Source organism: Talpa europaea (assembly GCF_964194135.1).
Source record: "Talpa europaea genome assembly, chromosome: 2".
Lineage (NCBI taxonomy): Eukaryota > Metazoa > Chordata > Mammalia > Eulipotyphla > Talpidae > Talpa > Talpa europaea.
In genome coordinates this window covers 144,134,604-144,151,653 of record NC_140068.1, presented here as the reverse complement: position 1 = coordinate 144,151,653, position 17,050 = coordinate 144,134,604, and the positions used below count along the sequence as shown (strand labels likewise).

Below are 17,050 nucleotides of genomic sequence, written 5' to 3'. Positions count from 1 at the left end.
GACAATTTTCAAGCAAGTCTATTCATCCCAAGATTTTAAAACTTTAGCAGTGTTGAATGAGAGGACTTATCCTTCTAACAAGTTTATAAGAATGCACAGCAATGCTGATAAAATTTTCTAAGGACTCAAACTAAACAATAAATGAGACCCTCTGGATCTCAGAAAAGTTTTTTATACAATCCAGCAAAAGTCTTTCAAAAGGAGAATAACAAGGGAGAAGCAGGATCTAATCTGGAGTGACTGGGTATTCACATAATTTTAAAAATCAACTTTCTTGTGGAATATACCAGAAACTCCTGATTTACTACAATTCTGAAAGGGATACTCAAAAGGATGATTTTTGGAGCAGCAAGAAACTTTTTAGTTGATTCTAGTAACTATACAAGGCATGGCTTTGGCATGGACACTTATACATTCAGTGAATGGCCATTAGCCTGGCACTTTGTGAGTGAGAATAAAATTAAACTGAAACAAAGAGAAGAACTGTTTTGTAATTATCAGTCTGAAAATAACTTAAACTTTTTAAAAGAAAACTGTTGATTCATCTAAAGTGTTAGTAATACCAAAATAAATACAAAAAAATAACATGTTATATATGTTCTTGGTTTATTTTACATAATTATATGAGTTAAAGGTAAATATATATAAATTATATGTAGAGAAGGAAGAACAAAGGAATGCAGGGAGGGATTTTCCTTTCTTTTTCAGACTCCCACATGTAACTTCTAACTTCGAAGCATAGAGAGTGGTTGCTATTTGGGGGCAGAGAGCATAGGAGGGTTTTACCATCTCATACAAATATGCCAGCAGATAAAACAGTATTTCTGAATTCCTCTTATGTGCTAAATATCCATTGTCACAAATATCTACCAAGTTTGTACCTAGTATTATTATCACCAATTTAGGTTAAAGAATTAACTTTCTTAACTTTACACAGGTCTGATTTTTCTATATCCTAAAGCTCTCTAATGCCCAAGTCACTAAAAATAGCTATAAGATTGCATGTTTCCCTGAAACAGCCATTTGGAAGTGACAAATTACAACTTTAGCCCAAAGTGGAAGGAATCAAGAAGTTGCTGAATTTTAAACCTGCCCTGCTAAAGAGAGACCCCACATGACACTTCATCCCCTGTCCTGCCTTCTGCCTCACACATATATCAGGTTATCCCATAGGAATAACAAATGTCTGCCTCAAATGAACAAACAACAGCACTTGATCCACCCTGTCACATTACCTAAATTGGAATTTTTAAAATAGTTCCCTGGGCTCCCTCTAAGAAGATCCAAGCCACTCAGTAAATCCATTTCCAACCCCCATGAAAATATGTCAAAGACACTCAGGTCATAAAACATAGTTTTAAAATCATTCTGTGAGTGGTTTGCCTCACAGAGCAGTCTTCAACATGGGCATATTACAGCAATGCACCCAGGAAACTTTACAAGGGAACTAGACCCTGACTCCCAAGGGCCTTTCTCTCACTTGCTACTTTGATGAGAAGCTCTTTCATCCAGGCTAGACTCTGTGCCAGGCCCCCACAACCCACCCAGGCAGAATGGAGTCAGGGAAACACTTTACGGTGACAGTGATAGGTAGATAATCTGTTGTTTTTTTTACCAAAATACTAACAATTACAATATTTCATTCTGTAAATTACATCATGATATATATTAGCCCCACAGTAATAAAATGGAAGGCAATTTAATTTTTCTAGTCTTCATAACTTTCAAATACATCCCTGATTTTCTATCTCTTCCACTAGAGGGCGTGTTGTTTCTATTGATATGTGGTGTAACTGCAGCTAGAGAACAACCCTCAGCTGATAGGTTTCTTTTTCAAACTTAGTGGAATTTAAGACAATTCACTAATATTTCCCATTTATTTTCAAGGTTCAAATAGCAAATTACAATTATTTGCAATTTGCTCATTTCTGTGACTCCCAGCAAAATGTATAGTAGTGACTTCTGTCTTGTCCTCCTTTGCCAAGGAATTCCTGATTGTTTTGAGGGGGTTACTGAGCCCCTAGGTTCCCTATACTTCCCTCCCACAATGGTGGGGCCTTGTAGACCAAGTAAGGTATGCTACCAGCAGGCGTCTTCCATGCAGACCACCAGACCAGGGCAGCTTTCCCCTCTCTTTTTTTTATTTTTAATTCTCTCAGCCCCATGCAACATGCTACTGAGTAATTCCTAGAAAGCTAGTGAAGTCCTTACAGTCTAGTTCTGTACCCCCTTTGACTGGCATCAGCATTTCAGAGATTGATCTGACAGTGGTTCCAAAAGTTTTAATCTCACTCCCCATGCACAGTCCCCTTCACTCACGCTCCCACTCAGTGCCAAGCTGTTAATGATCTTAAAAAATGCCTACCTTCTCCAGGGAGCCAATTAATTAAGAGAAAGGAGTAAATTAGCCTTTCTGCTAAAATGAACTTTGTGACTTTGGAGTCACCAATGTGAGATGTTCAGTCTGTGTATTATGCTGCCATTCACCATGAAGAAGTGTTGGGAAAACCTACTGTGTGCTGGCTGTTACCCTCTGAGTAAATGTAACCTCCTCAAAGGGTCCCCCCTGACCCTCCCCCCCCACCCCCGCTGAAGTAGCACCCTCTCACACTTTCTCTTACTATATCTTGACATATTTTTCCTCAAGTCTAGATGTGATTAAAATCGAATGTACAGTATATGTGTTTGTCCAGCTGCTCCTCCAGAATGTAAGCTCCAAACAGTTCAGTGTTTTCTCTGGCTCCTATTCCTGCCTTCTTCCTCCAAGCACTAGACCAGTGCCCAGAACTTAATAAGTGGGCCTCCGTGGTGGCGCAGCGGTTGAGCGCTGGGTTGTGAAGCTGCCTATAGCCTCTGCAGCACCAGTTCAATCCCCAGCCTCAGGGTGAGGGTCCCACATGGCGCGCAGACCTCTCCTGCCACCCGCTGCTCCCCTCAGCAGTGTATTTCATCAGTCTGCCTGTTCTGTTCCCTGCTCTGGCTCTGGTGAATTCACTCACCCTCCTGTGCTTCTGACTGTACCCAGTGCTTGTACAAATAAATAAATCTTTAAAAAAAAAAAAAAGAACATAATAAACACTCAATAAATGAATAACGGATGATTGAATCAATCAGTGACAACAGACAGTTACAATATGCTAGAAGAAGATATATAATAGATGCCTGCCCCACCTCCACCCACCGGCACCTGTCAAAGAACTTTGCGTCAAATAACTGACTCCAGACATCCCAGTGCTACCTGATTGTACTTCTGCCAGGCCCACTGTTCTGTAGACACCACAGCCAGTAGGAGCTTTAAAAATGTAAATCAAAAGCCGCCCTTGATTTCAACTAACTCCTTTCTTCTAACCCTCAAGCAGTATTCCCTCAAGGAATAAAGCCCGGACTCCTTATAGGGCCCATGTGATCATTCCCTGCTTGCCTCTCCAGGTTCATGTCAGACCCCTCAGACACATGAGATTCTGCTCTCCTCGCAAGCCAAGCTGGTTCCCAACAGCCTCAGTGGTAGTTTCCTCTGCCTTGGAGCTCTATGCTCCCTGCTCATCCATGCATGACTGACTCATGATATCATAAAGGTCTACTTCAGAGAATTTGTTATCAGTTAGTGCCTATTTATTTTTCTCATAGTGCTTAGCTCCAGATGAAATTATTTATACACCCATGCCCCACATAACCACACTTGAGTTGACAATGGACCTCATATATGATGGTGGTCCCTAAATAGAGCCTAAATGTGCAATAGGCTATCCTATCTAGGTCTGTGTGATGACATTCTATGATGTTCTAGTGATAATAAAATTCCTAACAATTCACTTCTCAGAAGGACACATGACCGTATAGGTTTAGGGGTTGATGGTCTGTTCACCCCAGGTTACACATGCATGCACATATACATGAATTAAAGATCTGTTTGAAACTCTGTTCATCACTGATCACCAGCTTCTTAGAGCAGTTCCTGGAACTTAATAACTGCTCATTAAATACAAGTTGAATGAATGAATGACGGCATGGATGAGTAGCTAGACAGATATATATATATATAATATATAGAAGACTTTGGGATTATTGTGGAAAGAGGACAAATGCTGTTTGATTTTTCTAAGTCAGAGCAAGGAAACATGCTAACATTTTGAGTTTTTGCTTTCTAAGAGATGGAACTGTATCTTCAAACTTAAGGCCTTTCTTTAAAAGTCACATCACCAAAGAGGGCTTTTCTGGCACACCTCCCTAAATTAGTTCTCCTTTTATTACCTCTCAAATTGCTCTGCAATTTTTTTTTCATTCTCCTCCATGTTGTAATTGTATATTGATATGTGGAATTGTTTGTTCATTATTTGTCTCCTCAAGTAGAGCATTGCATAAGAGAGAGCACCATGTCTTTTTGTACGTCATAATCTTGCTGGGAATTAGTTCCATGCCAGATACACAGAAAATTCAATCAGTCATCACTAGATGAATGAATATTCAGATACCAGAGAACTTCCAATCAAGTGAGCAAGAAAGAAAAGTGCACGTGTGCCTCCTGCATATGAATTTTAAGGCAGGAAACACATTACACATTTTTAATTTAAAAAACTTAGACTTTTCAAATTTCAGAAGAGTGAACACCAATCAATCCAAAGTTCAGTAACTGTGAATGCAGAGTGGAGTGTGGATAGTGGTTCTGACATCAACTTTTCCTGTGACTTTAACTACATTGAGCCCCTTTCAACCATCCCCCTTCTGGTGGTATTGTGAGATGAGAATGAATGGGTTCATACTGGGGTAGTTGCAGAAGAGCTTCCACTCCAAAGTTCTGAAGAAGAGGACAAAATTTCCAAACTCCCAAATGATGGGTTTCTTCTATCCTGAAAATGGCTAAATGTATTTTTCAGCCACTGGAATAGTCTCATGCCCCAGCATCTCCATATGGATCCTGTGCAGTTCTGTTTGCACACTCTCTCTTTCTAGAAGCCCACTCCCCTGCCCAGTCACTCAACATCATGAGGAGACCTGTTCTCTCCCTGCCCAGCTGTGTTGGATGCTAGGAAGGAACATCACAGTGACAAGTCTCTGTTCATCCACTATGACCATCCCATGAACCAACTTGCAAATCTACAGCCCCAGCCCTGTGATCCTCAGCAGACCCCAATATTTACACCTGTTTGCTGAAAATTTATAGATTTTTCTTATGACACTTCCAACTCAGCATGCAGAAAATTAAGCATTTTTTTCTCTGACTGCCCTCTTCTTAGTCAAAGTACTACCATTTTCTTGGGCATCCAAGATCAAAAACTTGTAGTTATCTTGGGGACCAATCTGTCCAATAACCCCATGTGCAAATTACAAAGGAAATACCTTGTTTCTTCATAAACAATAATCACCTCCCAATACCTGTATGACCTCCCTACTCTAGGTTCCCATCAATTTACACAAGGTCATTGCAGTTGACCCATATCCAGTGTCTAATTTATGGATTCTCACCCTACTAAGTCTTTCTCCAGATAAAAGATCTGGCCTTCTGAAAATGGATGTGGACTTGTAACATATACGCCTCACCATTTTCCACACCCTCACTGACATGCAATCACCTTGGATGAAACCCAGCAAGCTATGAACTGGACTTTCCAAGAGGGGAACAGCTGGGAAGGAGTAGGGTGTATCTACAAAGGAGGTGAAACAAAGGTGATGGGGACTTAGAGCAGATACGTGAAGGAGAGACATGTAGAGACACTGGAAAGAGACACAGGAGAGACAGGTGGGGTGGCTGCCCTGGTCCTTGGCAGAGACAATGGCAGCTGTTATCCTGGCTTCATCATTATGTGGTATGTTTTTGAATTTTTAGTTTCTCCTTCTGTACCTGCTCTCTGAAACCTGCTTAATCCCTTTCTTGTGGCTCCTGGCCCAACAGTACTTTGGACTAGTGGCAAGTTTTGGAAACTTAACAGACTCCCCTTGAGCCAAGCCTGTTTGCATGGGCATTTGCTGACAAGGGGATGGGTGATTTTTGGAGTTTTCTTGGGAATCTGTTATTTGATATCCTTTCTACTCACTCTCTTTATGTACATCAACTTTATTACAAATCTTTCACACTGAAAATCTGTTTCCTTTGCAAGCACCCCTTAACAGTCTGGGGTCCCTGGGTGCCCCTTGGTTATACACTAACAGCCTAACATGATCAGCTCTTATAAGTCCTTATGAGCTGCCCTCTACTCAAGGATAAAGACTAAACTCTTCATTCTGGTATTCAAGATTACCTAAAAATTGTCCTCATTACTATTTCAGGTATACCAGCCTCCAGCCATGATGGATCCTGTGTTCCACTCAGTCTGAGGGATTCATGGTCCCCTCTAGGGTCAGGAATATGCACTCCAGACATCCCAGCCCATCTAGACTTCATCCTTCTGCTATTTGTCAAATGGAAGCCTTTGGATGTGCCACTTGTATTGTCTGTGCTTCCTTTATTCATCTTAAAATATGCATATTTTATAACAATGGTGCCTGCCTTGAGGGTGAGGATTAAATAAATCACATCTGTAAAGAATTTGGCATAATGAGAAGCCCACAAGCACTCACTAAGGATTAGTTAGGTTACTGCTGGTCTCTTCCTTTCCTCACATCATCCTTTTATCCCCTCCCCTACCTGTACCTGAATCTTAAACAGTTCTCAAAGACATAGCTCAAATCTAGTTTCCTCCTTAGACTTCAGCCAATGCACATAGATTCCTTCCCTCTCTCATATTTACTGATCTCATCACATATTTGATGTTTAATTTTAGCTTGTCAGTTACCTCTGGGAGCTATCTCCTCAACTCCAGTTGGAGCATAAGTTTCTTGAGAACTTTGTCATAAAGTTTCTCAGGAACTTTGATACGAAGAGTACAAGAGTCTAAGCAGATGAGTGGACAACAAATCTCTATTGTTATGCTGATTTAGCACTACTTTATGCAAAATTATTTTTTCAAGAATTTCACATTGCAAAACCAAAAGGAAAGTATATCTGGACCATATGCAGGAGAAAACAGGACCCAGCAATCAATTATTTTATAAATTACTGCAATATGAATTTTGCCTAGTTAATTCATAGATGGGATGAAATGTTGAATGTTGAATCAATTCTGATCACTAATAATCAGGCAATTCAATCAAAAGTTTAGAAAGAGAAACTTGAGCCAGAAAAATCTGCCAAGGCAATACACCAGCATGATAAAAAGTTCAACTCCATGAGGGAGTACAGTAAAACACAAGCAGGTTAAGAAATTACTAAATGCTTGTCATAGCATCCATATAATAGTCATTAAAAAGATTTTGCTGAGTTAAAAAACAAGTAAATGAATCAATAATGCATGTTGAACTAAATGCATTCTCATGGAGAATGAAATATTTGTAAAGACTCAATCTTTATAAAGAAAAATAGGATAACCAAGGCTTACAAAAACTTCTTTCTTAGTCTTTCCCATATGTAACTGGCTGAGTAGCCCCTGATTTGTCCTAATACAACACTTCTTCTTTTGCCTAAATTTCAACCATGATATTGATTATATCAGGTCTGCATAGAAGGAAAAGATATCTATCATGAAATCTATTTTTTTAATGTCAGTACTCTTTTCAGACCTTAATTATAACATTAATGTTCTAGAGTTGTTTCACATAATTGCCATATACCACAAGGCGGCTAAGTTTTATTTCTTCAAATTTAATTGAAACCCAAAGGACAATCTCCCTCTGTATTGTATAGAAATATAGGACATTAATGAGTAAAGCATCTGATACTTACACTCCCTTTAGACTTTCGGGATCCCACAATAGGAGGTAGTGAAGAGGCTTTCTGACTGTGGAAACAAATTGCAATTTAGAAATCTGAATAGCTACAAAACACGAAATGCAAGAAGATCATCATTCCAAATTTATCATCCCACCCTGGAAGTCAACTGTTTACTGATATCAATGTTTCACCAAGAGTACCATATGTTTTCCCAAATTCACAATGACCACCATGAAATTTCCAAATCCATTCCAAATGCCTTTTTATATTTTCCTGTACACTATTTCAATTGATGCTTACAAATAAACTTTTACTACCATGTTACATGTTTTTCACAGTCTTTTTATTCAAATGCCCACACTTTCTATTTACACTTCCAAAAAACATTTTCCAGGCTGAGTAGTCATTTTGCAGAACAAGTTTAAGGCATTAACTTGCTATTGATAGTAGAATTCCTATAATGTCAACTTCTGATAGAAGTTCAGAATGGTGAAACATTGGCTTTTATATTCAAAGGGTTTCTAAACCAGTATTCTCATTGATTTTTTTTTTTTAATACTCATAGTCAATAAGAGTAAGTTGCTTCACAGATGGCTACATGATCAGGAAAAGACTTACATTGAAACCCAATTGCAGCGCTTGGAAAATAAGAGGGCTTTTACATAGGTAAAGGTAAGTCTTCCTAATTTGTGAGTTACAGTTTTCTCACCACCATCAAGTATACACTGTAGTTCAGGCAGGTTAATCTAGTGCTACTTGGAAGAGATTGTAAAGGATTTAACTTCACGGATGGGTGAAGAAGGTTAGCAGTGAGACTGCCAGTAAAGTATTCTAAAATGTTAGAAAACCAAGTGTTCTTACATATTTTAAACATTGCCCCTGAAATTCCATTCCATCTATTACTTATTCTGAGACCCTCGACTAGTCAATTCACACAGCTACACAAATTACAAATTAATGGAGAACAAATTGGTGACATTCTGCTCTCTCTCAGCAGGTCTCACCGCCCACGTCCCCAGCCCCCAGCAGAGGACAACCACAGTCAGTTCCAATAGCAAAGTGACTACACAATGTCATGTGACTTATAAGCACACCCCACAAAATGTCCCAAAGATAGGACACTTCAGAGAAAAAAAAGTTCACAATGCATGGTATGCAGTTAAAAGTGCAAGCTTTAACATCTTGCACAGATTAAATATATACTCAACTTACTTGCACCAGTGGAATTATGTTTTTTAATATATTGCAGTTACTGTTAGAAGGGTTTTAATAAAATATGTTTTTAACAACTTTGGATGTTTCTATGGGTACTAACTAAAAAAAATCATTTGGTTCAGTTAAGTAGTGAAGATGTTATTAAAACTTCAAATATTGTATACTGTATAGCAGTTCACTGCCCTGGATCTTCTTCACAAGAAAAAATCTCCAGAACTGGAGCAGATTATGCTAAGTGAAAGAATCCAGAAGGAGAAAGACAAATAGCACATGACTGCACTCATTTGGAATAAAAGAAAACAAACAAGTAATCTACAACAACCAAATCATAACCACAAAGGAACTCACATTACTAACCCAAAATAAACCCTGAGAAATGATGACTGCAGAACTGAAACTACTAGAAGGGGAGGAAATGTAGGGGTGGGAACAAATGTGGGAGGGGGCCCAATGGTCCAGGACAAGGACTATGGGTGTTTGGATTGTAGAGGTGATATGGTGACATCCAGTAGGCAAGGTATGAACCTAGTCCCCTAAGTCATATACAGAGTTATTGTGAACCAGTGTTAACCAATAAAGGGGGGCAAATAAGAATAATTCTGTGTCTCATGCATGCTTTCCAATCCTGGTAACAGGATTATATAAAATGTCTCAGGGGTCAGCAAAAGATTCCAGGCTATTTTAAGTGCTAATCAATATATGAAAAGTGAATGATGATGCAAACTTACCCAAAAGGCCTTCTTATTGTTGACTTATCAAAAAGTAGTTCCGTGTAAGGCAATTTCTTAAACTTATCTCTGCCGACAGCCACATAAAACTGCCCATTCTCCAACTCTATCCCACTCTCAACCAGTTTTCCTTCTAAAGTGTAAAGTCTGCCAAAACATAAATGCCAGCAATTACAATGTTAACAAGCACTGAAAGATTCTAATGTTACAGAGTAAATAAAAACATTCTGTTCTTAATTTGGCCCATTTATTACTATTCTAATTATTGAATTATACATGTTTCACAGTCATTAGGTCCAACTAAATGCCTATTACAATATACATACAGTTAGTACCCAGCTGTACAGGTTTTCATCCCAATAAACCTCACAATCTAACATAAACAGTCCCCAATGCTGCTATGTTAGGATTTTAGAGAGAGAGAATTCACTTGTACAGAACTTGGGCCTTTAAATAAAGCTCAGCATCCACTGAAGATTGATTCTTCTATTTATATTCTGAAAGCACTTTCAAAATTTATTTTCTTAATGACTCTGTTAGGTTGACAAGTCACTTACTGCAATCTGTGCAAGAACAGCTCTCAGCCAAAATATTACATCCAGACACACAGAAATGGGTCAGAAGGCAAGAGGTGAGAGGGCAGAAAGGAACAGAACCCATTGCCAGTATTAATGGTGCAGAACTGCATAGCATTCATGCTTCTCTCTTGTTCTTCATTCCCCTGCCTTCCCTCATCTTCCCAGAATCAAGGGATTTCACAAGAGCCTCTCTTTACTGTAAACTGCTGTGACCAACTACAATTAATATGTGACTTATTAAAAGCACAGTAATAATTTCACTTACTGATTTAAAGTGTCCCCAGAATTTTTTTAAAGGGCAAAAATAAGCCATAAAAAACTACAGCAGAAAGACAATGCTTCTTTTATAAAGGTTACAAGTAAAAGTTAGCAGACTCAAGGATTTCAAGATAATAATTTAAAAAGTTCTAGGAATTCTTGGAGGGGATATATTGGTGTTGGTGGAAATGTAAATTGGTGCAGCCATTATGCAAAATGGGATGGAGATTTCTCCAAAAAATTAAAAATGGAAATTCCATAAGACCCAGTTTTCCCACTTCTGCGTATTTAATTGAAGAATACAAATGCATTAAAGCAAAAAGATAGATGCACCCAGGCACACTGCAGCAAAATGCACAATAACCTCAGTGTCCATGGACAGATGACTGGATAAAGAAGGTGTGGTATTTATACACAATGGAAGACTGTTCTGCTATATAAAAAAACAGGTGCAATCCTACCATTTACAGTCACACGGATGTGCCAAGAGGCTACAATAAGTCAGAGAAAGACAAACACCGTATGATTCCACTCATAGATGTTATATAAACAAACAGAAATGAATGAACTAAATAAAGCAAAACAAACTTAAAAATAATGCTCTCAGACTTCTTATATTATAAACCTCAGCAACATTTGCAAAAGATGGGGGTGTGGGGAGACAACTGCCTGTCTGTGGCATTTGCTGATTAAGTAAATGACCACATTATAGGGATCCATGAAGTACAATTCAAATAGGGACCAAATCCCCCAAATGTGTCTGATTTAGTATAAAAATGCTAGTCTCTTCCTTTGTAACATCATACTTCTATTCATACAAGTCTGAATATCAACACAAACAGATTTCTGGTTTTCTTGCATTGACTTGACCAGGGTTAATAAACAGCAACACAATTAACATTTTGGACCCTATAATTCTTTGTTGGGGAGTTGGGGGTTGTTATGTGAGTTATGGGATGTTTAGCAGTCCTTTCACCTCTACTTGCTAGATGACTTAAATAGCTACCCCCGTTGCCAGTTGTGAACACCTAAAATCATTCTGGAAATGGTCAAATGTCCCCTGGGGTAAGACGACCCATGGTTGATAACCACCCACCTAGACCCACACATTCTTCTTTCATTTTCCTTCACAATAAAAAGATCTGAATCAGTAGTTAACTTTTATACTAAGAAATTAAAAAGCAGCATGGCTATGGATCTGGAAACAGGCAACATTTCATTGATTTTTTTTTTTTTTCTGTAGGTAGCTGAACAGTACTGAATAAATTTTAACTCATGGTGTAAGTCTTCTAACGTGATTACCCTTCACCTGCTTTCTTTCGTTACTACAAAATACAAGAAAACAAGGAGTCAAACCAATTTTTACTGTATGTTTTTGATGCATAGACATATTGACATGAGGAAAGATGCAACTTTTTTATTTTTAAGTGAGCCAATTCCTAGGTCCTTTTTCTCAGAAGATGTTCATGGTTTTTTAAAGGTCCAAACTACTCGACCAGGGTTAAAAAAAAAAAAAAAAAAAAAACATATCAGGAGATCATTAATGGGTTTTAGGAGGAAGAGTTTAGAAGGGATAATTAAATAGTGAAGTTTGATAAATCAAAAGCATTTTTCTCAAGTTCTGAAATTTAAGAGAAGATTAAAAACATGACTTTTTAAACCATGAAGATTATCCCTTGATACAGACTGACAAATTTATTTCTTTTAGATAGGAAGGTTACAAATAATATATACATGTCCAAAGACTTATTATTGTTCTGTTGGACACGTCCCAAATTAGCAGCAACCAAATCTCCTGATATCTTATACTACATTCAAAAAGAAGTTTCTCCAAGTATTCAAGTATTTAGGAGACATATAACTATATGTTCATTTCTTTACTGGCATTTGCAGTAATTGATTTCTATTCATAAATTTGTTTATATCATTTTATATGAATTGGTGAGTCTTGGCATACAATTGTGTGTATATATTATTTATTTGAATGGGTTTACACTTATGTATATGTAAAAGATAAAACTATCTAAAAATATTAATACATAACTATTAAAATCTGCCTTCACTCCTAACACCTAAATACAATGCAGAAGAATCAAAGATTTAAATGAAATTTAAAAAAATATAAGATGAACACATGGAAGGAAATTTTATAATCTTGATAAGAAAATCTGACTACATCAAAAGTAAATATACCTGTGTACAAAAGGAAAAATAGAGTATAAAAAATACAAATTGGAATCATATTTAAAACTCACATAAAATAGAGCCAGTTCCCCTAATATGTAAAGAGTGTCCACAAATCAATAAGATAAATGTGTAAAGGCCATGAATGAAAATAACTATGTGGCACTTATTTAGAGAAGAGCTTTCTACTTAACAACACAGGCTCCAGAGCCATACTGCCCACTGGACTTGAAACTCAGTCCTGCTACTCAGTATCTGCATAATCTTGGGACTATAACTTTTTCCTTTTGTGTCTCATGTTTCATATCTATTAAAAGAGAATAATAAGGGCCTCCCTGATGGTCTAGGGATTAGTCTTAGCGCTATCACTGGTATGGCCTGAGTTTGATTCCTGACAAGGGAGATAATCCACCTATGGCACAGCAGACCTCTCCTGTCTTACCTGCTGCTCCACTCAGCAATGTATTTCAATAAATCCACCTGTTCTACTCCCCACTCTCTCTTTCTGGGGAATCCTCTCACCCCCCCCCATCTCTGGCCTACACCCCAGTTCTTCTACACAAAAATAAAAAAATTAAAATAAAATAATAATACTACTTACCTCATAGAGTTGCCAAGTTAAAAAATATAAAATTATAAAACTTTCAGAGTAATTCCTTGCACACAAGAAATGATCAAGATGTTACTCTTATACAAATAAATAATAAATAAAGCCAAGAAAAAAATGGAATATTTTTACCCAAAATGAATGAAAAGACAAAAAGTTTGTTAGTTTCACAGTATAGATGAATGTGAAAAATCAAGCCTTCTCATGTCCTTTTGGTTATAGTATAAATCGGTATGAACTCTTTGGAAGGCAACTGTAAGAATCAATCAAAACTGAAAATGCATTTGCTCCCTAACATAGAAATTTGACTTCAAAATTGTCTCCTGACAAACTTTGCTTATATACAAAGATTCATACATGTAATAGCAAAATATTAGAAATTACCTAAATTTCCATCAAGAAAAGACTTAAAACAAACTAGGAGTAGTCATAAAGTGGAATCTTTTACAGCATTAAAAATAGAAAGAATTATTGATGTTGATTAGAATAAAATTCAAGATTTGTTGTTACAAGGGGAAAAAGCAAGGTATATGTATATATTTATTCATGTATATATGTATGTGTGTGTGTTCCTATTTGTGTTTTTAACAAATGTGCCTTCACTTCAGTATGCATAGAATATTTTAATGCTGAAAAGTAGTAGAGTGTGGAATTGGGGAGCCTGAGAAAGGAGAAATTATTTTTATTTATTTATATCTTTGCCCTATTTGAATGTTTTTACCATATGTGAAGTATTACTTTCAATTAAAACAATTAGATTTAAAATCTCAATGTCTATGAAACTGTATATATTAATAATATGCCCTATATATTATTATATGTATAAACTATCATCTATCCACATTTAACTGAAATAATATGCAATCATTCTAGAACTTATTGTATCATATATGTCTATAGGTAAATAGGTAAATAGATATGAAATAGGCATAAGAGCTTGAAAAGCAGTGAGCTCCACCAGTGGAGAATAGAAGAGGGACTGGAGTGATGAGGAAATTCAAGGAAAACTGCCAGAAAACTTGAGTGCAATCAAATATTTGTGTGTCACATACTAGATAGATTCATAATACATTCTGTGCTTGTATATGTTATATGTAACCCTCTCACCCAAAAGAAAATAAATAAGTCACCCTCCATCAAAATATAATTTCATAGGCTTCACAATTTAAAAGCCATGTTTTTTTAATCATCACTTAAATTTCAGAACCTAAGAAAATGCTTTTGACTTCTCAAGCTCAGGCAATCTCACTTAATTATCCTTTCTCACCTGCCTCCTCCTTAAACCCACTAACCGCCTCCTGAAGACTGGTATTTTTTTACCCTGGGCAAATCATTGGAGCCATTAAATAAGCATAAATATCCCCTGAGAAAAAAGAACACTTAATTAAGAGCCAAGAAGCTGGCTCACTCAAAAAAAAAGTCTGTGTCAAGTAAAACAATATCGATTCTTGTCTCTGCTCCAAATCAGAAGAATAAAAATGAGCTAATATTTGTGGAGTTACTGCTGTGTGCCAAGGATTGTTCTAAGCTCTTTCTGTGGGTTACCTCATTCCTAAAAACAACCCTAAAATGGAAGTATTATCAGATCACATCACATTATATAACGTAAGGAATATCGACCCCGGGAGTCAAAAATTGGATCTAGGGATAGACTCCGGAGCCACTCGGAATACATACAATCATCCTGAAACCCATCAGCTCTCAGATGATGTCCACGTACCTGTGCACTGCTCCACTCCGCAGAGTTATTTTCTCTGTGACCATTTGCAGTACATGATCCCACTGATTCAAGGCTTTTCTGGGAATGAGGAGGCGAGAAGCTGGGCTTATGAGGTCTCCATTTGCAATCAAGCTGGGGGAAAGAAAAGAAAAGAAAAATAAGCCAGACCATCTGAAACAGTGATGCCTTTAAAACTACAAAACAAATCCCAAACCAAGAGACCACCAAGCCAGTTTTAACTTGCAATGTAAAGCGTTCCAGCTTACAAGATGGTGCAGGGTTCCTGAGGCGTTTTCCTAAAGCGAGCTGACACGTTGATCTTGCTGTGGGTTACGGGTTTTACCTTTAAAAGAAAAGAAATACAAATCACTGAGCTTATGTTCTTTGGGGATTTTTTTTTCCTTCTGAGAAAAAACTACAGGTTTCCAAGGAACTGGCTGAGACCTCAGGTGCCTTTGTTAAAACTCTGCTTTTTGGCCGCTTACAGAAACACTCAAGGCTCACCCTCTCTCAATATTATATGGGTTTAACAAAATTCTCAAAAACAAAAACCTTAAGCATTGGGATTGTACTGCTCATAATATGTGCCAACAACAGGAAGAGATGAGTTGTCATGAGAGTTTTAAGGCAACCTTTAAAAAAAAAAATGCTTTCTAGCAAACAAAAAAACAATACAACATGAAATTTAATGTTATAATGCTGTGTTTGGTCAAAAAAATTGAGAAATTAAAATAATCCTACACAATATTGTCCTCTTCTACCAGCCACTACATATGGTTCTGTTATCTCTCCTTGCCTACTCTCTGAATCTAGACCCCCACCAGGCACCTGACCCCACCCACTCCTCTTAATATTGGCCTGGTCAGTTTTGACTTGGCTTTGCTTCTTTCCCTATCCATCACTTTTACCCAACATCCTCAATTCCCGAACCCCTTGTATCGGAGTTGGTCTGATCACCTATCCCTATCCTTCTGCTTCCAGGTTGCTGCTAACAAGAACCGCATGACTTCTAGGAGCTCCATCACCTGAGCCAGGGCTCCAACATTGGCCGATCTCTCCTTCATGTCAACAATTTCTTACATTTCCTGCAGTGGGTAATCCAAACCCCGCCTTCTCTTTCTGTACCGCAAAAATCCCATCCCGTACATACTCACTCTCAGCAGGTTATTTCTTTTCAAGCTTCAAGGAAATAGAGGCCAACAGACAAGAAGTCTTCCGGGCTCCCTTCCCTCCACACCCATTGCATCTACCTCTTTACCTTTGTTACTTTTCCTTTTCTGCCTGTCTCACAGGAGGGCCCTTAGCCCTTTACAAACCCAAAACCCCATCTTGATTTTGGCCCCTGCTGCCTCTGTTTGTTCCACTAATAATTTAGGACCCTCCACCCCCATATCTGGTGTCTTCAATTTGTGCCTTGACCCTTTGACCTTCTCAAGTTTTGTTCTCTCAATATCTCCTCTTCATTATTCATATTCCTTCCTCCACCCATCCTACCCCCTTCTTCAGTCTTTTGCTATTTGATTTCCACCAAATAAAGCCCAATTCTCTTTTTTTAAAGATTTATTTATTTATGCATACAAGAGCTGGGATGCAGGCCAGAGGTGTGGGGGTGATAGGATTCACCAGAGACAGAGTGGGGAGCAGAACAGGCAGATTGACTGAAATACACAGCTGAGAGGAGCAGCAGGCAAGGCAGGAGAGATCTGCTGCACCATGTAGGCAGCTGCCTGGCTGGGGCTCAAACTCGTGCAACAGTAGCTGCAGACAGCTTCACAGTTGTGCTTAACCCTTGCACCACAAGGGAGACCCCTAAAGCCCAATTCTGAAGGTTGGCCTCCAAGAACCCCATGTCCAGCTACGGCTTGCTCAGTTCTCTCATCTCCTACCCAATACTCCATCCACCCAGAACCCTAGTCAAGGCATTTTGTCCAACTAACCTACTCCCCTCCATTTCCAAATCACAGCCAGCATCCATTTCCAAGCCTTTGTTTATCATGCTACTCTCCCTGAAATGTG

General features: G+C 38.1%; 1 protein-coding gene across 1 annotated transcript in view; it reads right to left on the bottom strand.

Annotated features, from left to right (window-relative positions):
• DCDC2 (doublecortin domain containing 2) overlaps positions 1-17,050 on the bottom strand; it is a gene marked incomplete at both ends in the record, with an annotated part of 167,226 nt that overhangs the window by 92,878 nt on the left and 57,298 nt on the right. Inside the window, 4 exons of the mRNA XM_084259528.1 lie at positions 7,757-7,811; positions 9,688-9,834; positions 15,035-15,166; positions 15,301-15,377. Of these exons, the coding sequence (XP_084115654.1) occupies positions 7,757-7,811; positions 9,688-9,834; positions 15,035-15,166; positions 15,301-15,377 (411 nt within the window). The remainder of the gene's footprint in view (positions 1-7,756; positions 7,812-9,687; positions 9,835-15,034; positions 15,167-15,300; positions 15,378-17,050) is intronic.